The sequence below is a fragment of the Anser anser genome (genome assembly GCF_964211835.1).
Source record: "Anser anser genome assembly, chromosome: 23".
In the NCBI taxonomy this organism is placed as follows: Eukaryota; Metazoa; Chordata; class Aves; order Anseriformes; family Anatidae; genus Anser; species Anser anser.
The window spans coordinates 4488398-4504102 of record NC_139744.1 but is presented as its reverse complement, the minus strand read 5'-3'; the positions used below and the strand labels follow the sequence as shown (position 1 = coordinate 4504102).

Genomic DNA, 15705 nt, shown 5'->3' with positions numbered 1-15705 from the left:
GGTTTTCATCAGTTACTCTGACCCTAGACCACGGTCATGTTGTTGTTCACATCCCTTTTTGCCATTCCAGCAAACAAGGCTTTGTGGTGCAGCTATTGAACCACATCTACCAGTAAAGTCAACAGGCCTTTTTTCTGCAGTAGGGATCTTAAACGGCTTAATTACTAATGGTCTATTAGCATGGCTCAACGAATTACCATACTTTACTGAATCTCTGTAACTATATTTGTACGTGCTCTTAGCAAGCAACATGTGAGGTTTTTTTGAAGTTTAGTGTTCACAGGATCATAAAATCATGGAATTTGGGAGGGACTTCTGGAGATCATCTAGTACAAGCCCCTTGTTCAAAGCAGGGTCAGCAAAAAGAAGTTTCTGTTGATGTGGACATCTCTGAGAATGGAGATTCTGTAACCTCTCTGTGAAATCTGTTCCAGTGTTTAACCATCCCCTCAATTATTTTTTTTTTCCTTAGGTTTAAGTGGAATTTCCCATATTTCAGTCTGTGCCAATTGCCTCTTGTCCTGTTACTAGGCACCCCTGAGGAGAGTCTGGTTCTGTTTTCTTTGCTTTTTCCTATTTGGCTTTTATACCCATTTAAGACCTCCCCCTCCTAGCTCTGTCTTTTCCAGTCTAAACAATCCCAGCTCTCTCTGTGTCTCTTTGTATGTGAGACATTTCAATCCCTTAATCATCTTTGTGGCCCTTCACTGGACTTGCTCTAGAAAGTCTGCATCTTTCTTGTACTGGGGATCCCTGTCAATCACATTGGTGTTGTATTAGATAACCTCAAGAGGTCCCTTCTAACCTAAGTGATTCTGTGACTCTCTGGGCTGAGGCAAATTCTCATAGTTCTCCTGCAAAAAAAGCCTTTTCAAAATGCCCACAGTATTAATCATATCAAAGGGGGAGGAAAAAGAAAGAAAATTCTGTGCAGTGTTTTTTTCTGATCTTCATGGTGCATATCTGAAACCTTAGATGGGAATCAAGCAAGACTAGAATTTGTGAAAAATAATGTGTATGAATGCATTTTTTTTCTAGGCAGAGAAACAGTGAACATTGGCTCCAAATTCACAATTGCAAGTAGACAAGGCTGTTGTTTTTTTGTTGTTGTTGTTGTTGTTTTTTGCTTTTTTGTTTTTTTTTAATGAAATAAGATGCTAAACTAAGGGCATTTTTTTTCCTTTTGAATTTAGAATAATCTGTAGGAGAAGATGAAAAATATGGAAGATCTGCTGTTGTGCTAGTTAATGTGTCATTGAGGGCAAACAGATATGCGGTTGTCTTCTCCACTTACCTTGATAGTTGGACTGTTACCTTCACACACTAAGTCACTGCTCATAGATCTTGCTGTTTGTGCTAGAACTGGATAAATACTATGTGACCTCTTGATCTGGTGGTCAATGATGCATTATTCCATTGCATCCAAAATGTCAGGGTTTTGTGTCATTTAGGTATTACCTATATTAAGTCTCAGCAAGAATGGCCTGAAGAAGCCATAATGCTCTCTATTATCTTGCCTGTCTACTGGTTGTATAGTATTATTTAATCAATGGTCTGACTGAGTTGAAATGCCTGGATGGCAGGTATATCCTGCCAGGCTCTCTCATTCTTTCCTTTTCACCGTTGGATACCCTGAGCTCTGATAAAGACATATTGATGTTGGAGGGTTTTGTCCTACAGGTAACATGATTCCATTATTATTATGTAGGATAAATCTTCAAATAAACCAAAGTAAGCTGACTTTTATTTTTCATTCTATACTCACTAACAGATGTTTTTGTGTATTCCCCTGCTTAGATTTTTGTTGTATCTCTGTAGGCTGGAAAAGAACAACAAAACTCCACTGCCTCTATCCTCATGCAAAGACCAGCAATGTTGTCTCACCTTGCTGGTCAACTGTTGAGAATCCGTTAATAGGTTGCTTAGTGCCACTGTAACATCAAAGCTCAAATTTCCCTCTCCAAAATATGGAATTTAGAAACATGCATGCAAGGAAGTTTTGAATCTCTTTCTCTTTCTTTCTCACCCCACCCCCCCCCAAAAAAAAAGAAAAAAAGCATGTGTATGTCAAACTACAGTTCTCAATCTGTTGAAAGGTGATAGTAGTGCTATTTAAAAACTCCAGTATATTCTTTCCAGCATCAATAGAAGTGTGAAACTATATCCCAGCTGACATTTAGTTGAAACTAAATTCTTTATGACTTTCTGTAAATGACAACCAAACAATGAAACATAATAGATTACTTAATCATTGAAATTCTGTTTTTCCTCAAAATATTAGTGTTAATAACTATTCATATATACTTAAGAAAGTAAGAGACAAAATGATCTTTGACTTGTAGATTGAGAAAAAAGAAACAAAGAATTTGGCTTGGAAAATATGTTTTTTTGTTGTTATTTTCTTTCTGTGTATGCTTGTGTGGGAAGCTTCATATCACTATATGAATACTGGGTCAGGAAATAAATAACTTCATCTTTGGTAAAGGTATAAAACTGTCATTAAAGCAGTAAGTATTTGGACCATTGCATGGGAAAATGATAACAATGGAAGTCCGGTTGTCTCAGCACTTGTTAATAGCTAGATAATCATCATGCTGTAATGAACACACACAATGTTCTTCAGCAATAAAAGATGATGAGGAAGGAAAGAAGGATGGGTGGGAAGACCCGGATACCGAGAAACCATATGCAATGACTAATAGTAGGCATTATATTTTGGATATAACAAAAGAATCTACATACAGTGTTCCTTGCTAACTAAGGAGTAGATACTCCAGTCTCTGACACCTGAGGTGACTGTATTCATAGCTAATTATTCCCATGTATGTGAACATAGGGAAATGTATTTGGCAAAAAGAGGCTGGAGAAGATCTGTGGAAATGTGATTAGGTGTTGACAGCTTTTCTCAGAGCTAGAGACATGGCTGAAAAGTTTATCCCATGCCTCCTCCATGTTGCTTGCCCTTCAACACCCACCTAGCTGAATGAAGAGACCCATTTTGTAAGGACCTGTCACACAGTGCTGATTCTGGAGGATGGGGAAAATACACATGGGGGAGTGGAACAAAACTTCTCGTTGCACCAGGTGAGCTGTCTGATCACTGAGTCAAGAGGGACTCAAAACAGGGGATACTATAATATAACTTCAAAAATAATGGTACAGCGGCTCTATAGAGAAATTTGGGATGTTATACTATTCACTGGAAAGAAGTAGGAGACTCTATTTAATCACTGTGCACTAGAAATGCATCTATTCTGGGGAAAGAAAGCAAGTTGAAAATGAAAAACAAAAAAACAAGTGAAATACAAGAACAGAGGTGTGAAAAAATATAATGGCCTTTGCTGAGTGGTGCAGGTTTGGGTTTGTCAGGGATGGAGGTGGAAGGGTAATTGCCTTGTGGCTCTTCCTTTAGGTGTTAATGAGACTACAGTGTGAGGAGGAAGAAGAAGGAGTAATGGGCACAGAACTAAGAAAGAATGCATGCCAAGTGTGTGGGGTGAGAAATTAAAGGAATATAAGGATAAGTGCTCATAATCTGTGTTCCATTCCTGTTTCTTGAGCAACCAGGACAGGGATGTATACAAAAGTGTAAATGGGCAGAGTTATTATTCATTGTGTAGGAATATATCTTTCTTGGAGTTAGCAGAAGATACGACATGAAGCAAACATGATACTCTGTGACATATAGAAGAAGAATCTGGTCCAAGATAGTGATACTATTTTCATGGCACTTCCTTATGATATATGAACCTGGAAGAAAAACTGAGTTTCATGGTCTATTGAAGCAATCAGGGCAGAGGAAAATTATTTACGTGGACTGGGGTTGATAGGAGTGTACAAAGATTTTTGCTATGGCAAACAACACAGTGTGTCTCTGAATACCTACAAGCTAACCTTTGGAGATGGAACCAGGCTCATGGTAAAACCAAGTAAGATTTCTGAGTTGTTTAGTGGTCCACCTGAAAAAAAGTAAATGATCACTAAAAGAGTAATGAAATGCAGTTCAGATGCATGTTGTTGCCCAAAAGTAATGACAATGAACTCATAGTTACTGTAGTATCTACTGGATATTCTAGGACAATAGAGATGGTCCTCAGTGCAATTATTAGTAATTATGATAGCTGCTGGAATTTGGAGACATACTACACAATATTAAGGAATGAAATTTTAAATAAATAAAAAAATAAATCTTTCATCCTTTGAATATTGTGTATGCATATATTCATAACTAACAAACTTGTCTGAGCATTTTAATCAGAAAACTCAAGGTGGTTTTCTTTTTTTTCATTAGTAATTAAATCTCAAGCAAATTTTCAAGTACTGTAGATTTTTCAGGAACTTTTTACTTAAAAAAAAAAACTATTTAAGAAAAGAAAAATACTTCTGAAGGAAGACTGTCAAAACTTTTTTTTTTTGCTCCTTCTCCATTGGAAAAGAGTGAAAAGAATTAAAAATAGTTCACCTGTGTCTCAGATATTATCTCTGCTTTCTCAGAAGTTAAATCTCATTTTCTACTTGGGATGGAGAGCAAACTTAATTATGGTCTAGGTTTTGCAGGAAGAATGAGATAGTGGTGTCACTGATGGTTGGATTTTGTTCAGATATTAAGTAATGAATTAATTATGATCTCATTCTCAATTTAATTTGCAAGCTCCTTAGCAACAGGAATCTCCTATGGATTGTATTCTTTAAGGAGGGATTCTGGGCTTGACATTAACCAGTGAGTGAGGTTATGATGCATTTTGATCCAATATCCATTTTTATGTGAATGCATTTTTCCAGTTATATAAAACCTGGTATACAGAGCTTTCACCATGCTTAGCCAATTTTTGTCAGGTAAAACTAGCTAATCCTACAAAATGGGAGCATGCATTTGGACACTGAGAGTTAAATTAACCATATTTGGCTCCAAATGCTTTCTTGTTGTGATATTCCCTTCCCCACTTCCTACTCCCCTCCACCCTCTTTTTTTTTTTTTAAGCTCAGGTGCAAACTTCCATGAATTCAAGTTCTGATATTTAATGTTTCTGCATTTTTTTTCAACTCTTCTCAAAATCGTCATATTATCCAGGTTCTTCTGCTATCTAAGGCAACTCGGGTTGTCTCTGGTTCTTAAAATTGGCAAATTGACTGTATATTGCACTTACAGAGTGCTTGTTTGTGTGTGTAAATGTATCCATATCACTGTTCAACTTAGCTGCTGTGGTATACTTAGTTCTGGAGAGAAGGGAGGGGAGATTTCAGTGGTGTGCTGAATTACTGTATAGACTTTAGGGCAAGATACAAGCCCATGTTTGGTAGTGGCACCCCCCTCAGTGTGGAACCCAGACAATATTAATTAATACAATGTTATGCACAACCTATAAAGGAGGATGGAAATTGCAAGCGAACAGAGCAGAAAGGTAACTGACTGGCTGGACTCAACAGCAGCAGTCAGAAGGCTTCTAAACAGTCTGGAGGTTGTGTATGTATGCACTGAAGGACAGAAGTTGCTAGTGTGTAGAGACAGAGGAAAGAATAAGCAGGTGACAAATTAGGTTGTGCGTGATAGCTAGGCTAGTGAATGTGAAGAATAAATAGTCAGAGGAATGTGAAGTGTTTATTTTACTACATGTGCTGAGGAAGTGGCAGTAACTTGCATTAGTTAGATTATTTCAGTAAGCATCTTGCATTGCCATGTGTACAACTGTTAATCCAGCATATGTGCATACTAATGCATCATTTTGCAAAGCATAATGTCACAGTGTAATAATGGGTTATGACAAACTTGTATTTGGAGCTGGAACGAAACTTACCATTTTTCTAGGTATGTCTGAATTCTCAGATGTGATCTCTCTTGAAAGTACTCTAGTCCCTTCAAAAGTTACTTTGCTTGTTTAGTTGCTTCCCAATATAGTAGAAATAGGACTATACGTCCTATTTATAGTGGTGTAAAAGCAAGAGAACTTGGTTTCCCACATCTTTCTCTCCCAGCTTTGTAAGTCAGGTGTTTTCATGTATCTTAAAGAGCCTCTATAAACCTGTCATACAACATATTTTTAAGGGCTGTGTCATGGTGTTAATATTGCTTAAGATAGAATTGCATTTTGGATCATTGACCGAGCTTCTGCTTTCTCCAAGTAGATTTAATCTCCCAAACATATGTTACATGGGCCTTTTTGTCCATTACCCTTCCCCTGACCAATTTCACAGGTTTTTTTTTGTTTTGTTTTGTTTTTGTTTTTGGAAATGTTTGAAGATCATTTAGGATCATTTAAAGTCAAACTGGTTTCTTTTGACTCTGGAAAAGTAGTGTTTCCATTTCTTAAAATGGTGGTGATTTTTAAGATCATTTAAAAGAGATTTTTTTTCTGAAAGTTGAAATGCACAGCAATATAAAAAAGCAATTCATTATGAAAAGCTCTGCAGGAATTTCTCATATTTCAGATGACCCTCCTGACCCTGTTTAAAAACTTTTGAGAAAACATAAGAGTCTCCAGTTAATATGGAGCTATTAGGAAGTTAAAATAGTGATATATTAGGGCTCTGCCAGAGATCCTGAACTGGCATATCCCCAAACTGACTGTTATGGCAATGTCTATATTCAACTGCTCCAGATCTAGCCCTGTTCACAATGTAAAACCCAAGAATTTCCTGAATACATACTGAAAGCTCAGTGATCAATGGTAGAACAGTTTCCCTGCCACAAAGAAATTACATACTAAAAAGCATGATTTCTGCGTAAAATCTAAATGGCAACTTTGCTCTGGAAACACTCTTGATTAATCCAGATGGCAAATCCAAGAGAATGTGATGATGGAGTTTATACTACGCCATCATTCACTAGGTGAGCTGTGAAGCAAAAGTATTTATTTTTGAGAGATGAATCTGGTGACAGTGAGACAAAGTAATTGAGGAATGAGGTGAAGAACAGATTTGTGATGCATGTGGCTTTCTGGAAGCAACTGGATAAATATGATATAGGGGAATATTAAAGAAGAGGAGTTTGAGAGTTTGAAAGATGCAGTACATGATAATAGTGCTTCGTAAAGGGAATGTGAAAAGAAGGTCAGATGGAAGTAAAGTCCTAGATAGGTGGTTCTGTCTAACTATACCAATAAATGGGATTTCCTTTGGTGAAATATTTCGTGGATGAAGGCTCCATTCAATACCACTCTGGATATTGTAGAGGCCTGTGCCATTGTGTAACTACGGAAGTGGTTACAAACTTACATTTGGATCTGGGACAAGACTTCTGGTTTTGCCAGGTACATTCATCCTGATTTTTTGCCTAATGTGCAAACTAGTTGTTGTTACACATTAAGATCTGGGAAATGGCAGTTCTCAAATGTATGGTAGCCAGAGGTTTCACCCTAACTGGCTGAAGTTATTCCAAGGCAGCTGTCCAAGAATTATTCTTTGTGCTTACAATGATCTTCAGTCAATTGCATTCCTATAATAAGCTAAGACAAAGACCAGTTTTGGTCTTCTGTCAAGTCACATGCATTTCTTCTATTCTAAGGGTAAATCCATGTAACTTCCATTGGCTTCAAGCAAAGTCATGGATGATGTGTCTGATGAACAAGCACTGAAATACAAGAATGGCTATAATACTTAGAAAATACCTACTTATTGTGACTATCACCATTTTATCTGGTCTTTGCTTGTAGCAGAATCCCATCAAGGAACAATATACTCATAACTTTTTTAAATATTAGTGTTGGAATGGGAACTGAGCTGTCTTTTAGCTGGTTAGTGTGATCTAAAGATATGGTATTATCCACACATTCTGCAAGTGGATTCTGTACATGACTGGGACTTGAATCCAGATTTATCAAGTTGTAACAGCTACAAGTCCATACTTAATCCTTACTTCTGCTACTACTTATCTGACTAAGTGAGGGTGTATGAATCCTGATCTGATAAGATTTAGAAGGCTCAGATACCTTTGCAACTCCCTGTGAGGTTCTAAGATCTGGATAGGATCTCAGTGTGCTGTTAATTCCAGGGAGGAGATAACTGTAAGTACGGTCAAAAGATTTCTTGTAAAGGTTTCCTGGATAAATAAAGGATAATTCCTGTGAATTATGGGGGTGATGAAGGATACAAGCTGACATTAGGAAAGGAACCTTGCTGATGATCAAGCCAAGTGGGTAATAAACAGTGAAATGTTAAGGAGAAAAGTTGGACTGACAGGAGATGGTCCTAATTACATGGCACACTGAATAGGGATTTTAGGTGATATTACTGATGGAAAAAAAGCATATTATTCTACTGTTGCCCTGCAAAGTGCAATACACAATTGTAACCAATGAATGAGCACTTTTTCACTTCATCCCTCTGTTCCTGATTATTTTCTTTTAGATTTCTTTGGTACTTTTATAGCGACTTAAATCAATGTGCTTAGCCACTGCTCCCTCAAGTTATTCCCTGCTCTAGAATGGCTGTATGATCTGATTGGCAGTATGAGCTGGGAAAATCTGTCTACGTTTTTGTAGTGATTGGCATCAGTGTGCCAATCAGGGATATGTGAAACTGGCATTTGGAGCTGGCACCCAACTTCTTGTTATCCCAAGTAAGTTTGAGCTTTCTGTATCATATTAACACTGGGATTGGTAATTACTTGTGGGTAGGTGGACGAGGGATTACATGGAAGCACGTTCCCAAACTCTTTTAGACTTCCCCTGTCAAAAATCAGTTGGAATAGAGGTGCTGCCTCAGAATCCAAGGAATGCTTGGGTATGGTGTGGCAGTGAACTGCTGCATACCAGCTGGAGAAGACTGTCATGTTTTCTATGGTTTTCTGTTGCTAAAGAGTTTACACAGGCTTAGTAGTCACAGCATAGTGCAATCATGCATAGAGAGCTGCAATGCAGTTCACATGCTGCCAAATGCTGCATAACAAGTTTAACACATTTACAGACTGTGAAGTCCCCTTCCATATTCATATAACCTGATACTATAGTGTGAACAGTCAGTTATTAGAAAAGGGACTGAATTTCTTGTGATGCTTTGTAAGTCTTTGTCCTTTCCTCAGTAACATTTCAAAATGCTTTAGAAACCTGAGAATACATAATGAATTTTCATCTAACTTTGTGCGTCATCTTCTAGTAGACAGCTTTCCCACGTATTTTGGATGAGGAGCCATTGAAATATGCACCTGGTAGGCAAGAATTTATTGCAAAGGTTTATTATTGAGTGGAAAACTGAAAGATACAGTATGTTTGTCTTTAGAAGAGGGACTAGATTACAAGTCAGCTCAGGTGAGTAACATCTGGAGAAGGACAGGCTATGAAGATGGAAGTAGTGACTACCAGTTTGTGTTTCTAAATAGATCTATTATGGAAAGATATTATGGAGTCATTATGGAGAATGAACATAGCCTCTAGATGAGGAGGGAAGGGACTAGAGAAGGCTGAAAGAAAATGAAACCAGGATTATTTCTCAGCATGCTAGCCAAGACAGAGTAGGAGCCTGGGAATACTGCAGATGAGAGCATCATCAACTTCTTAGGCTAGTGTCATCAGCATATCATTGACCTTAACTTTGGAGTCTTGTAAGACAGTTTGAAGGTTTATGCAGTAAATGTGAAAAGGAAAATATTATCCTGACAGGGCTAACGTTGTTACACAGACACCAGTCTGCATTTTTTCCTTAGATTGAAGGGAAAAATTCAGACACCTCTGGTTTCATGTTGAAATCATAGTTTCACACTGCATCAGGAGGAAATTTCCCAGGTGATTTAGACTATGTTATTTTAATGATTTGAACTCAGTGTCTGGGATACCAGAGCTAGGAGAGTAATTTTTGGAAATGGCACAAAGCTATCTGTGATCCCAAGTAAGTTATCTGATTAAAAGTACACATTAAATAGAGTGATTAGGGAAGGTTATTTTTTTGGTGTGAAATACACATCTATATGTGAGGCAATTCCACAAATATAAGACTGAAAATTCTTCTGACTCTCTGGTAACAACATAAAAAAGATCTTCTACTTGTGTTTAGAGAGGGATATTCTTTTGGATACTTTTTTCTTACTTACTAAACAAATCGTTTTTTTTTTTTTTTTGGCTGATACTACATGTATAGTTATTCTCTAATTCAATAATGTACTTGTTTGGAGTTGACATTATTTGATTTTTCTTCCAGAAACTACATCTCTGGCATATAAAATTGAAAACAGTTTCCAACAGTTAAAATTCATGCTGGCTTTGAAAGAAAAGGCCTGAAAAGTATATCGTGAAAATGACAGAGACTCTCAGGAAGTTAATGAGCAGCCTCTTCAAGTCTTCTTGTTTTCAAAGACAATTATTACACAGATGGGCTAAGCCATTGCATTCACCTGTGAGCTTTAAATGATCAAAGACTCTCTATCAAACCAATTCCAGTCTGATCAGCAATTGAGAGAGTCTGCAAGGGAATGGGTAATTAGGTAATTCTCTATATACAATAGTGTGTTAAACCAGTTCATGATTTCTAATGCGTCCTGTTTGAAAAAAAGAGGCATAGGTCTTCATCTGATGTTGGAACAGGCTTCTACTGCTCTCTCCCTGAAATCTCCTGATTTCTGGAGTTGGCTTTCTGAGTAGACTGGGTGGAATAGCACTCAAATAGCTCCTGTTCTTCCACCCAGAAGATATCCTTCAGAAAGGATGAAATTAGGCAGGGTGGACGGCTCAGAACATCGTTATTTACTTCTCAACATTTTCTGCAAATAAAGGTAATAGACATCAATGCAGCGTTTCCAACACATCCACCAACTCATTAAGACAATAACATGAAACATATATCACACTGCTGTGGTTATAGTAGCTTATATTTACCAAGACTGCTATCTGCAAACTTTCATAATGTTGAGCAAATATGCAAAGGAACGTATTGGGAAAAAGCCTCCAGTTACGGAACAAAGTGAGCAACCTCTCTGAGCAAGAATGAGAAATGAGCATTTTGCAAAGCAGGTAATGAAGCTGCCAGCAGAAACAGATGTGTTTTTCATAATCTGCTCAAGATAAAAGCATAACACAGATAGTGAGAAAAAAAAACACTAATTTGGAGAGTGGTGCATAAGTAGCTCTTCAGAAAGCAGAGCACTCATTATGAGAAAGAACATCTATCAGTTCCTCTTTTCTTTTGTATCCCTGTACTCCATGGTAATGATATATCCTGGTTCATCTGTATTATTATTATTATTATTATTTAATCAGGAGTCTACCATACAGCTTTTTATCTGACTCTATCACTGAAATCTATTTTCAAAAGAATAACTGTATTGTATGGGGAGTATTGGGGCAGGTGAGTTGAGCTGGGGGAGTCAGGATATACACTAGACCATATTCTGCACTGCTGGGAAAGAGACAGTCTCATTGGGTTTTTCAAAGCCTGGACAAAGCTAGGATAGATGAACTGCAATTCAGGAGAAGACTCAGAGAAAAAATACCACTGGGCTTTGTGGATAAGGCTTTTCTGAGGTGATATTAATAAAGTATGGGCATTTCTTTAAGGTGCTGCCAGCTGGCAGTTGAACAGATCAGAACGGTTTCTCTCAATGGTGGAACAAGGGCCTGTGCTTGGATAAGATTTTGAGGTGGTTTCTAAAAGCCAAGATTTTAGTCTAGATTTTTTCAGAGGGAAGAAATTAAAACAACTTCAACTGGGACTAATCTATCTTTGCTATTTCTACAATACTTAATAGTGTGGTGTGAGAGCAGGGACTAAGCAAATGTTAATCTAAACTCTGAACCTTATCCAATATCCCTTTCTCAGTTTACAGATGTAAAATGAAGCTCAGGTTCAAACTTCCGATCATAGAGTCCAACAGAAAGTGCATTCAGAGGGCTACTGAGAGCCCCATATTTACATGTTGGCTACAGTATCTCTTTAATGATGTTTTACTTGTTCATCATTAGAGTACTGCAATACTATTAACATTTTATTATTATGATCACTCCTCCCCAGACACATAACTTCTCATACCAGTGAAGCAAGAAGAGAGAGGGTGCTCTCTGCCTGTTCCCAGAACACATCCCCCAGTGCATTCCGGCCAAGATCCTAAAGGAATCCCAGGCTGCAGAGTAGAGTTGTACAAGCTGTTACAGAGAGGAATGCCTAGGTTAGATATCAACATCTAGGCTATGGGTGGCCACATGAGTATCATTTGAGATGCTCTAAAGATCCTGTCTAACCCCCCATCCATGGCTCCCAGACAACATAAGTCTCATGTAGATCCTGCATTATCTACTGTGGATGCCTTCATTTTCTAAAGGTGTCCTAGCGCAAGGTCCTTATGATCAATCTCCCACTGGAATCATGTAGTGACCTCCATACTTAATGTGTCTGTACATCAAGATTCAAGGAACTGTGACTGTGTAATCTCACATAATGTCTCTTCTATCCTCCACTTTCAGATGTTGTTCCATCTCCTTCGGTCTACAGGCTGACCACTGAAGATAATGAGGATTTGGAAATGTGCCTTATCACAGATTACGCCCCTGAAAACCTTAATGTTAAATCAAACGCAGCTAATAGTAGGACTGAAGCTGTTGTGGAGGTGGCAACATCCGAGAATAAACAGGAAGCAAGCTACCTGACAACCTACTGGGCCAAGAAGGATAAAATGGAGTGTGATGCAGAGCATGAGAGATTTGGAAAATTAGAAGGAAAGGATCCTGAAAGCGGTAATGTCACTGTTGGATGTGCTTTCAGGGTTAGAGGTAATCTGGTCTCTCTGTCTCCAGTATGAACAGGACTTATTCACATCTCCCAACCCTGCAAGCAGTACTGAACTATGCTCCCATGCTCTAGAGGAATGTTGTCTTGTTGCATCTGTTTTCTTTTGCCTTCTTTGTAGAAACAAGATTAAATTTCAGTAGGCTGGTACAGTCACAACAGAGAGATTTCAAAATCATGCCATGGGGGATATAAAGCTTGAAATTCTTTTGTCTGATGGGACACTAAACTTTAATTAGATCATATTAAATGCTAATCCTGAAAATAGCAGACATGAGTATTTATGGGATGGTTTAAAGGTTAGAAACCATAATTCAGTTCTTCTAAGTAGAGACATCTTTATGAACTTCTGAAGTCAATTCCTGTTATTAACTAAATATATTGTTACTATTTGCAGGTGCCTCCACTGTCTGTGTTACAGGGATGTCACCACACTTCAGGACAGGTATGAACACAGCATTTTAGGAGCAAAATTTAATTAAAGGAACTGTCTTCCTTTTTTTTTTTTTTTTTGCTAATGTTCCCTATTTTCAGAATTCCTGTTGGAGCAAAAACCACACACCGGGAATTTTCTAAAGGGCCACACAGGATTTAAATATCAAGGCTGGAAGTCATTGGGTTGATGTAGACTTCCAGATCTGAATTGGTAATTTCAAGTGACCACTGTAGCTGGTACCTACATGATCTTGCAAGGTGTTGCCAAACAGACACTGCTCACCCTATAGTGGTTTAAGGCACAGATACATCAGCTTCACTGAATGTCTGCTGCATTTCAGACTTCAAAAGAGCTGTTTGTATTTTTGGGTGTGCAAACACCTAATGAGCCAAAAGATAAGCAAGTGGTTTCTGCAGTATGCGTGCACTGAGCAGGCGCTGCTTCAGCTTGTGGCTATGGGAGTATGCTAGGCTGCACTGGAGCCCAAGCAATTGCTGTTTGTGCTAGTTCAAAGGACCTGAGCCTGCCTCTGCTCTGCTCTAGCCTTGTTTGCAGAATAGCTGTACTTTTGCAAATATGCAGCCTTGCTGAAAGAAAGGGAGAGAAAAAAACAAAACAAAATGAGAAAAAAAAAAAAACAAAATCAACCAACCACCAAAAAACAGTTAGCCAAATGTTTCCAAAACACTACTTAAGAAAAACACTCATCAGTAAACTTGGCTGATTTGACCAGTTGTTTCAGAGAGGTTTTCAAATGACTATTTGATGATTGCTCCTTGCTTTCCCAATATAAATCAATATATTTTCTGATGAAAATGACTTTGTAACTAAGAATAATAGAACATTCAGATAGACTCTTTTTTCTATGGATAAAATTTAACTTGTTTTCCCACGGCCCCTCTTAGAGAATTGGGAGAGAGGAAGGAGGGACTCTTCATGCATCTGTTGTTCATAATACGCTGTTATTTAACAACTAGATGGTTGGCAGTCTTCCTTACTGCAGAATTAAGTGTTTGCTGAATGAAAGCCTGCCCTTGAAACAGTCTGTCAGTGAGATAGTCCTGCTCACTGTCTCATTAGGTATCCTATAAGCTAACTCAATCATGCAAAGTAGAACAGCTTCATTAAGAAGTATTTTCATGTCTGTCTGGAAGTCAGGATGTCCCAGTGCTCTTGTGACTCTCATTCCTGGTTTTACAGATGAAAACCTGAACACGCTGTCTTTCACACAGCTGGGCCTGAAAATAATTTTAATGAAAGCAGTAATTTTTAATGTGGTGATGACAATCCTTATGTGGAAGAAAAAAGTGAGTATGCAAAGGGGGTGGTAAGACCTCTGACAGAAAATACCTTTATCAGTTCATTAGCTATGAATGTTCACTCTATATTTTACACACTCTGTTCATACACCTTTTATCTACCACCAGTAAAATCCCTCCAATTCTTTGCAAGTCATTACTTGGCCCTATCATTGTTTTCTCTGCTACATGATATTTACCCTTCCTTATCCACACGCAAATTTAACTTTTGTCTTCTCTGTAGACATCTCTCTCTCCTATTCCTACAACCTTTTCTTCCCTTGTCTGCACTCATCCATCAGATTCATCACCTGACTGTTCTCCAGCAGTGAAAGTTTGATGGTCATTGACTTTAAGACCTAATATGTTGCTTCAGGTCTACAATTATGTAGTTGTGACTGTACCCCAAATTTAATATATCTTTATTTTTGTTACAGGAATGAAAGTAACTGGTGAAGACCTAAGTACCAGAAAAATCTGCTGAGAATCTTTACAGGAGCATCGGGTGCAAGAGGGAACTCAGGCCAGGCGTTCCTGTTGCAACAGATATCACATCGTGTTTTCTGTACATCAAACCAGTCATTATAGTCTAAATTGCTTTATTTGCATTTTTAAAAAGCTACTCAGAGATATGCTTACAGTTCTCAGCATTGTGCTCTCCCACAGATCTGATTCATTTAGCATGCCAATGACTTTATTTTTTTGTTTTTGGCTGAAGAACAGATTGCTTCTCAGAGTATTCATTTGCAACTGAAATGGCAAAGAGAGTCTTAATCAGGGTGCTATGCACCATGTCTTTCTTTTGCTGTCTCAGCAAGGTGTATTCCTCCCTCTACCCCCACCCCATCCCCCCAAAAAAAGAAAAAAAAAAAGCTGCTAGATCTCCCAGAAGTCCTTAAGTTAGTGAAATTCTTGCTTCTCTATCACAGAAGAATGCTTTTTGCCATTTTTTAAAGTCTACCTGTCATTTCTTTAGGCTTTTGGCTGCTATTAAATAATCATTACCAATAATAAGAAACTTGTTTGTCTTTTGTATCTCTCGTTGGAGGAACTTGTTTTGCCCTTCAGATAAGTTTTAGGATCAGAGATGGCCTTTGGGGTGAAGGAGGGAAGGGGTGCCAGGAAGAGCAGAACACAGCTTGGTCCCCAGGGACTGTTTGCAATAATGGGCTTGATCCACTCTGGGGGAGTGTCTACAATCTCCCTTTTCAGGACATCCACTTCCCTGCTGTGTTTGGGGGAGAACATTGTGGCTGGCTTAGAGAG

The 15705-nt window shown here is 38.2% G+C and overlaps 1 protein-coding gene across 3 annotated transcripts in view; it reads left to right on the top strand.

Annotated features, from left to right (window-relative positions):
* The window catches only part of LOC310885820 (M1-specific T cell receptor alpha chain-like), a 373370-nt gene extending 357913 nt beyond the window's left edge, over positions 1-15457 (top strand). For all 3 annotated transcript variants that reach the window (XR_014574994.1, XM_083809629.1, XM_083809630.1), the window contains 4 exons: positions 12384-12653; positions 13103-13150; positions 14342-14448; positions 14877-15457. Coding sequence is in view for 2 of the 3 variants with exons in the window: in XM_083809629.1 (XP_083665755.1) it covers positions 12384-12653; positions 13103-13150; positions 14342-14448; positions 14877-14882 (431 nt within the window). In the remaining variant the exon portion in view is untranslated. The remainder of the gene's footprint in view (positions 1-12383; positions 12654-13102; positions 13151-14341; positions 14449-14876) is intronic.
* The last annotated feature ends 248 nt before the right edge of the window (positions 15458-15705 follow it).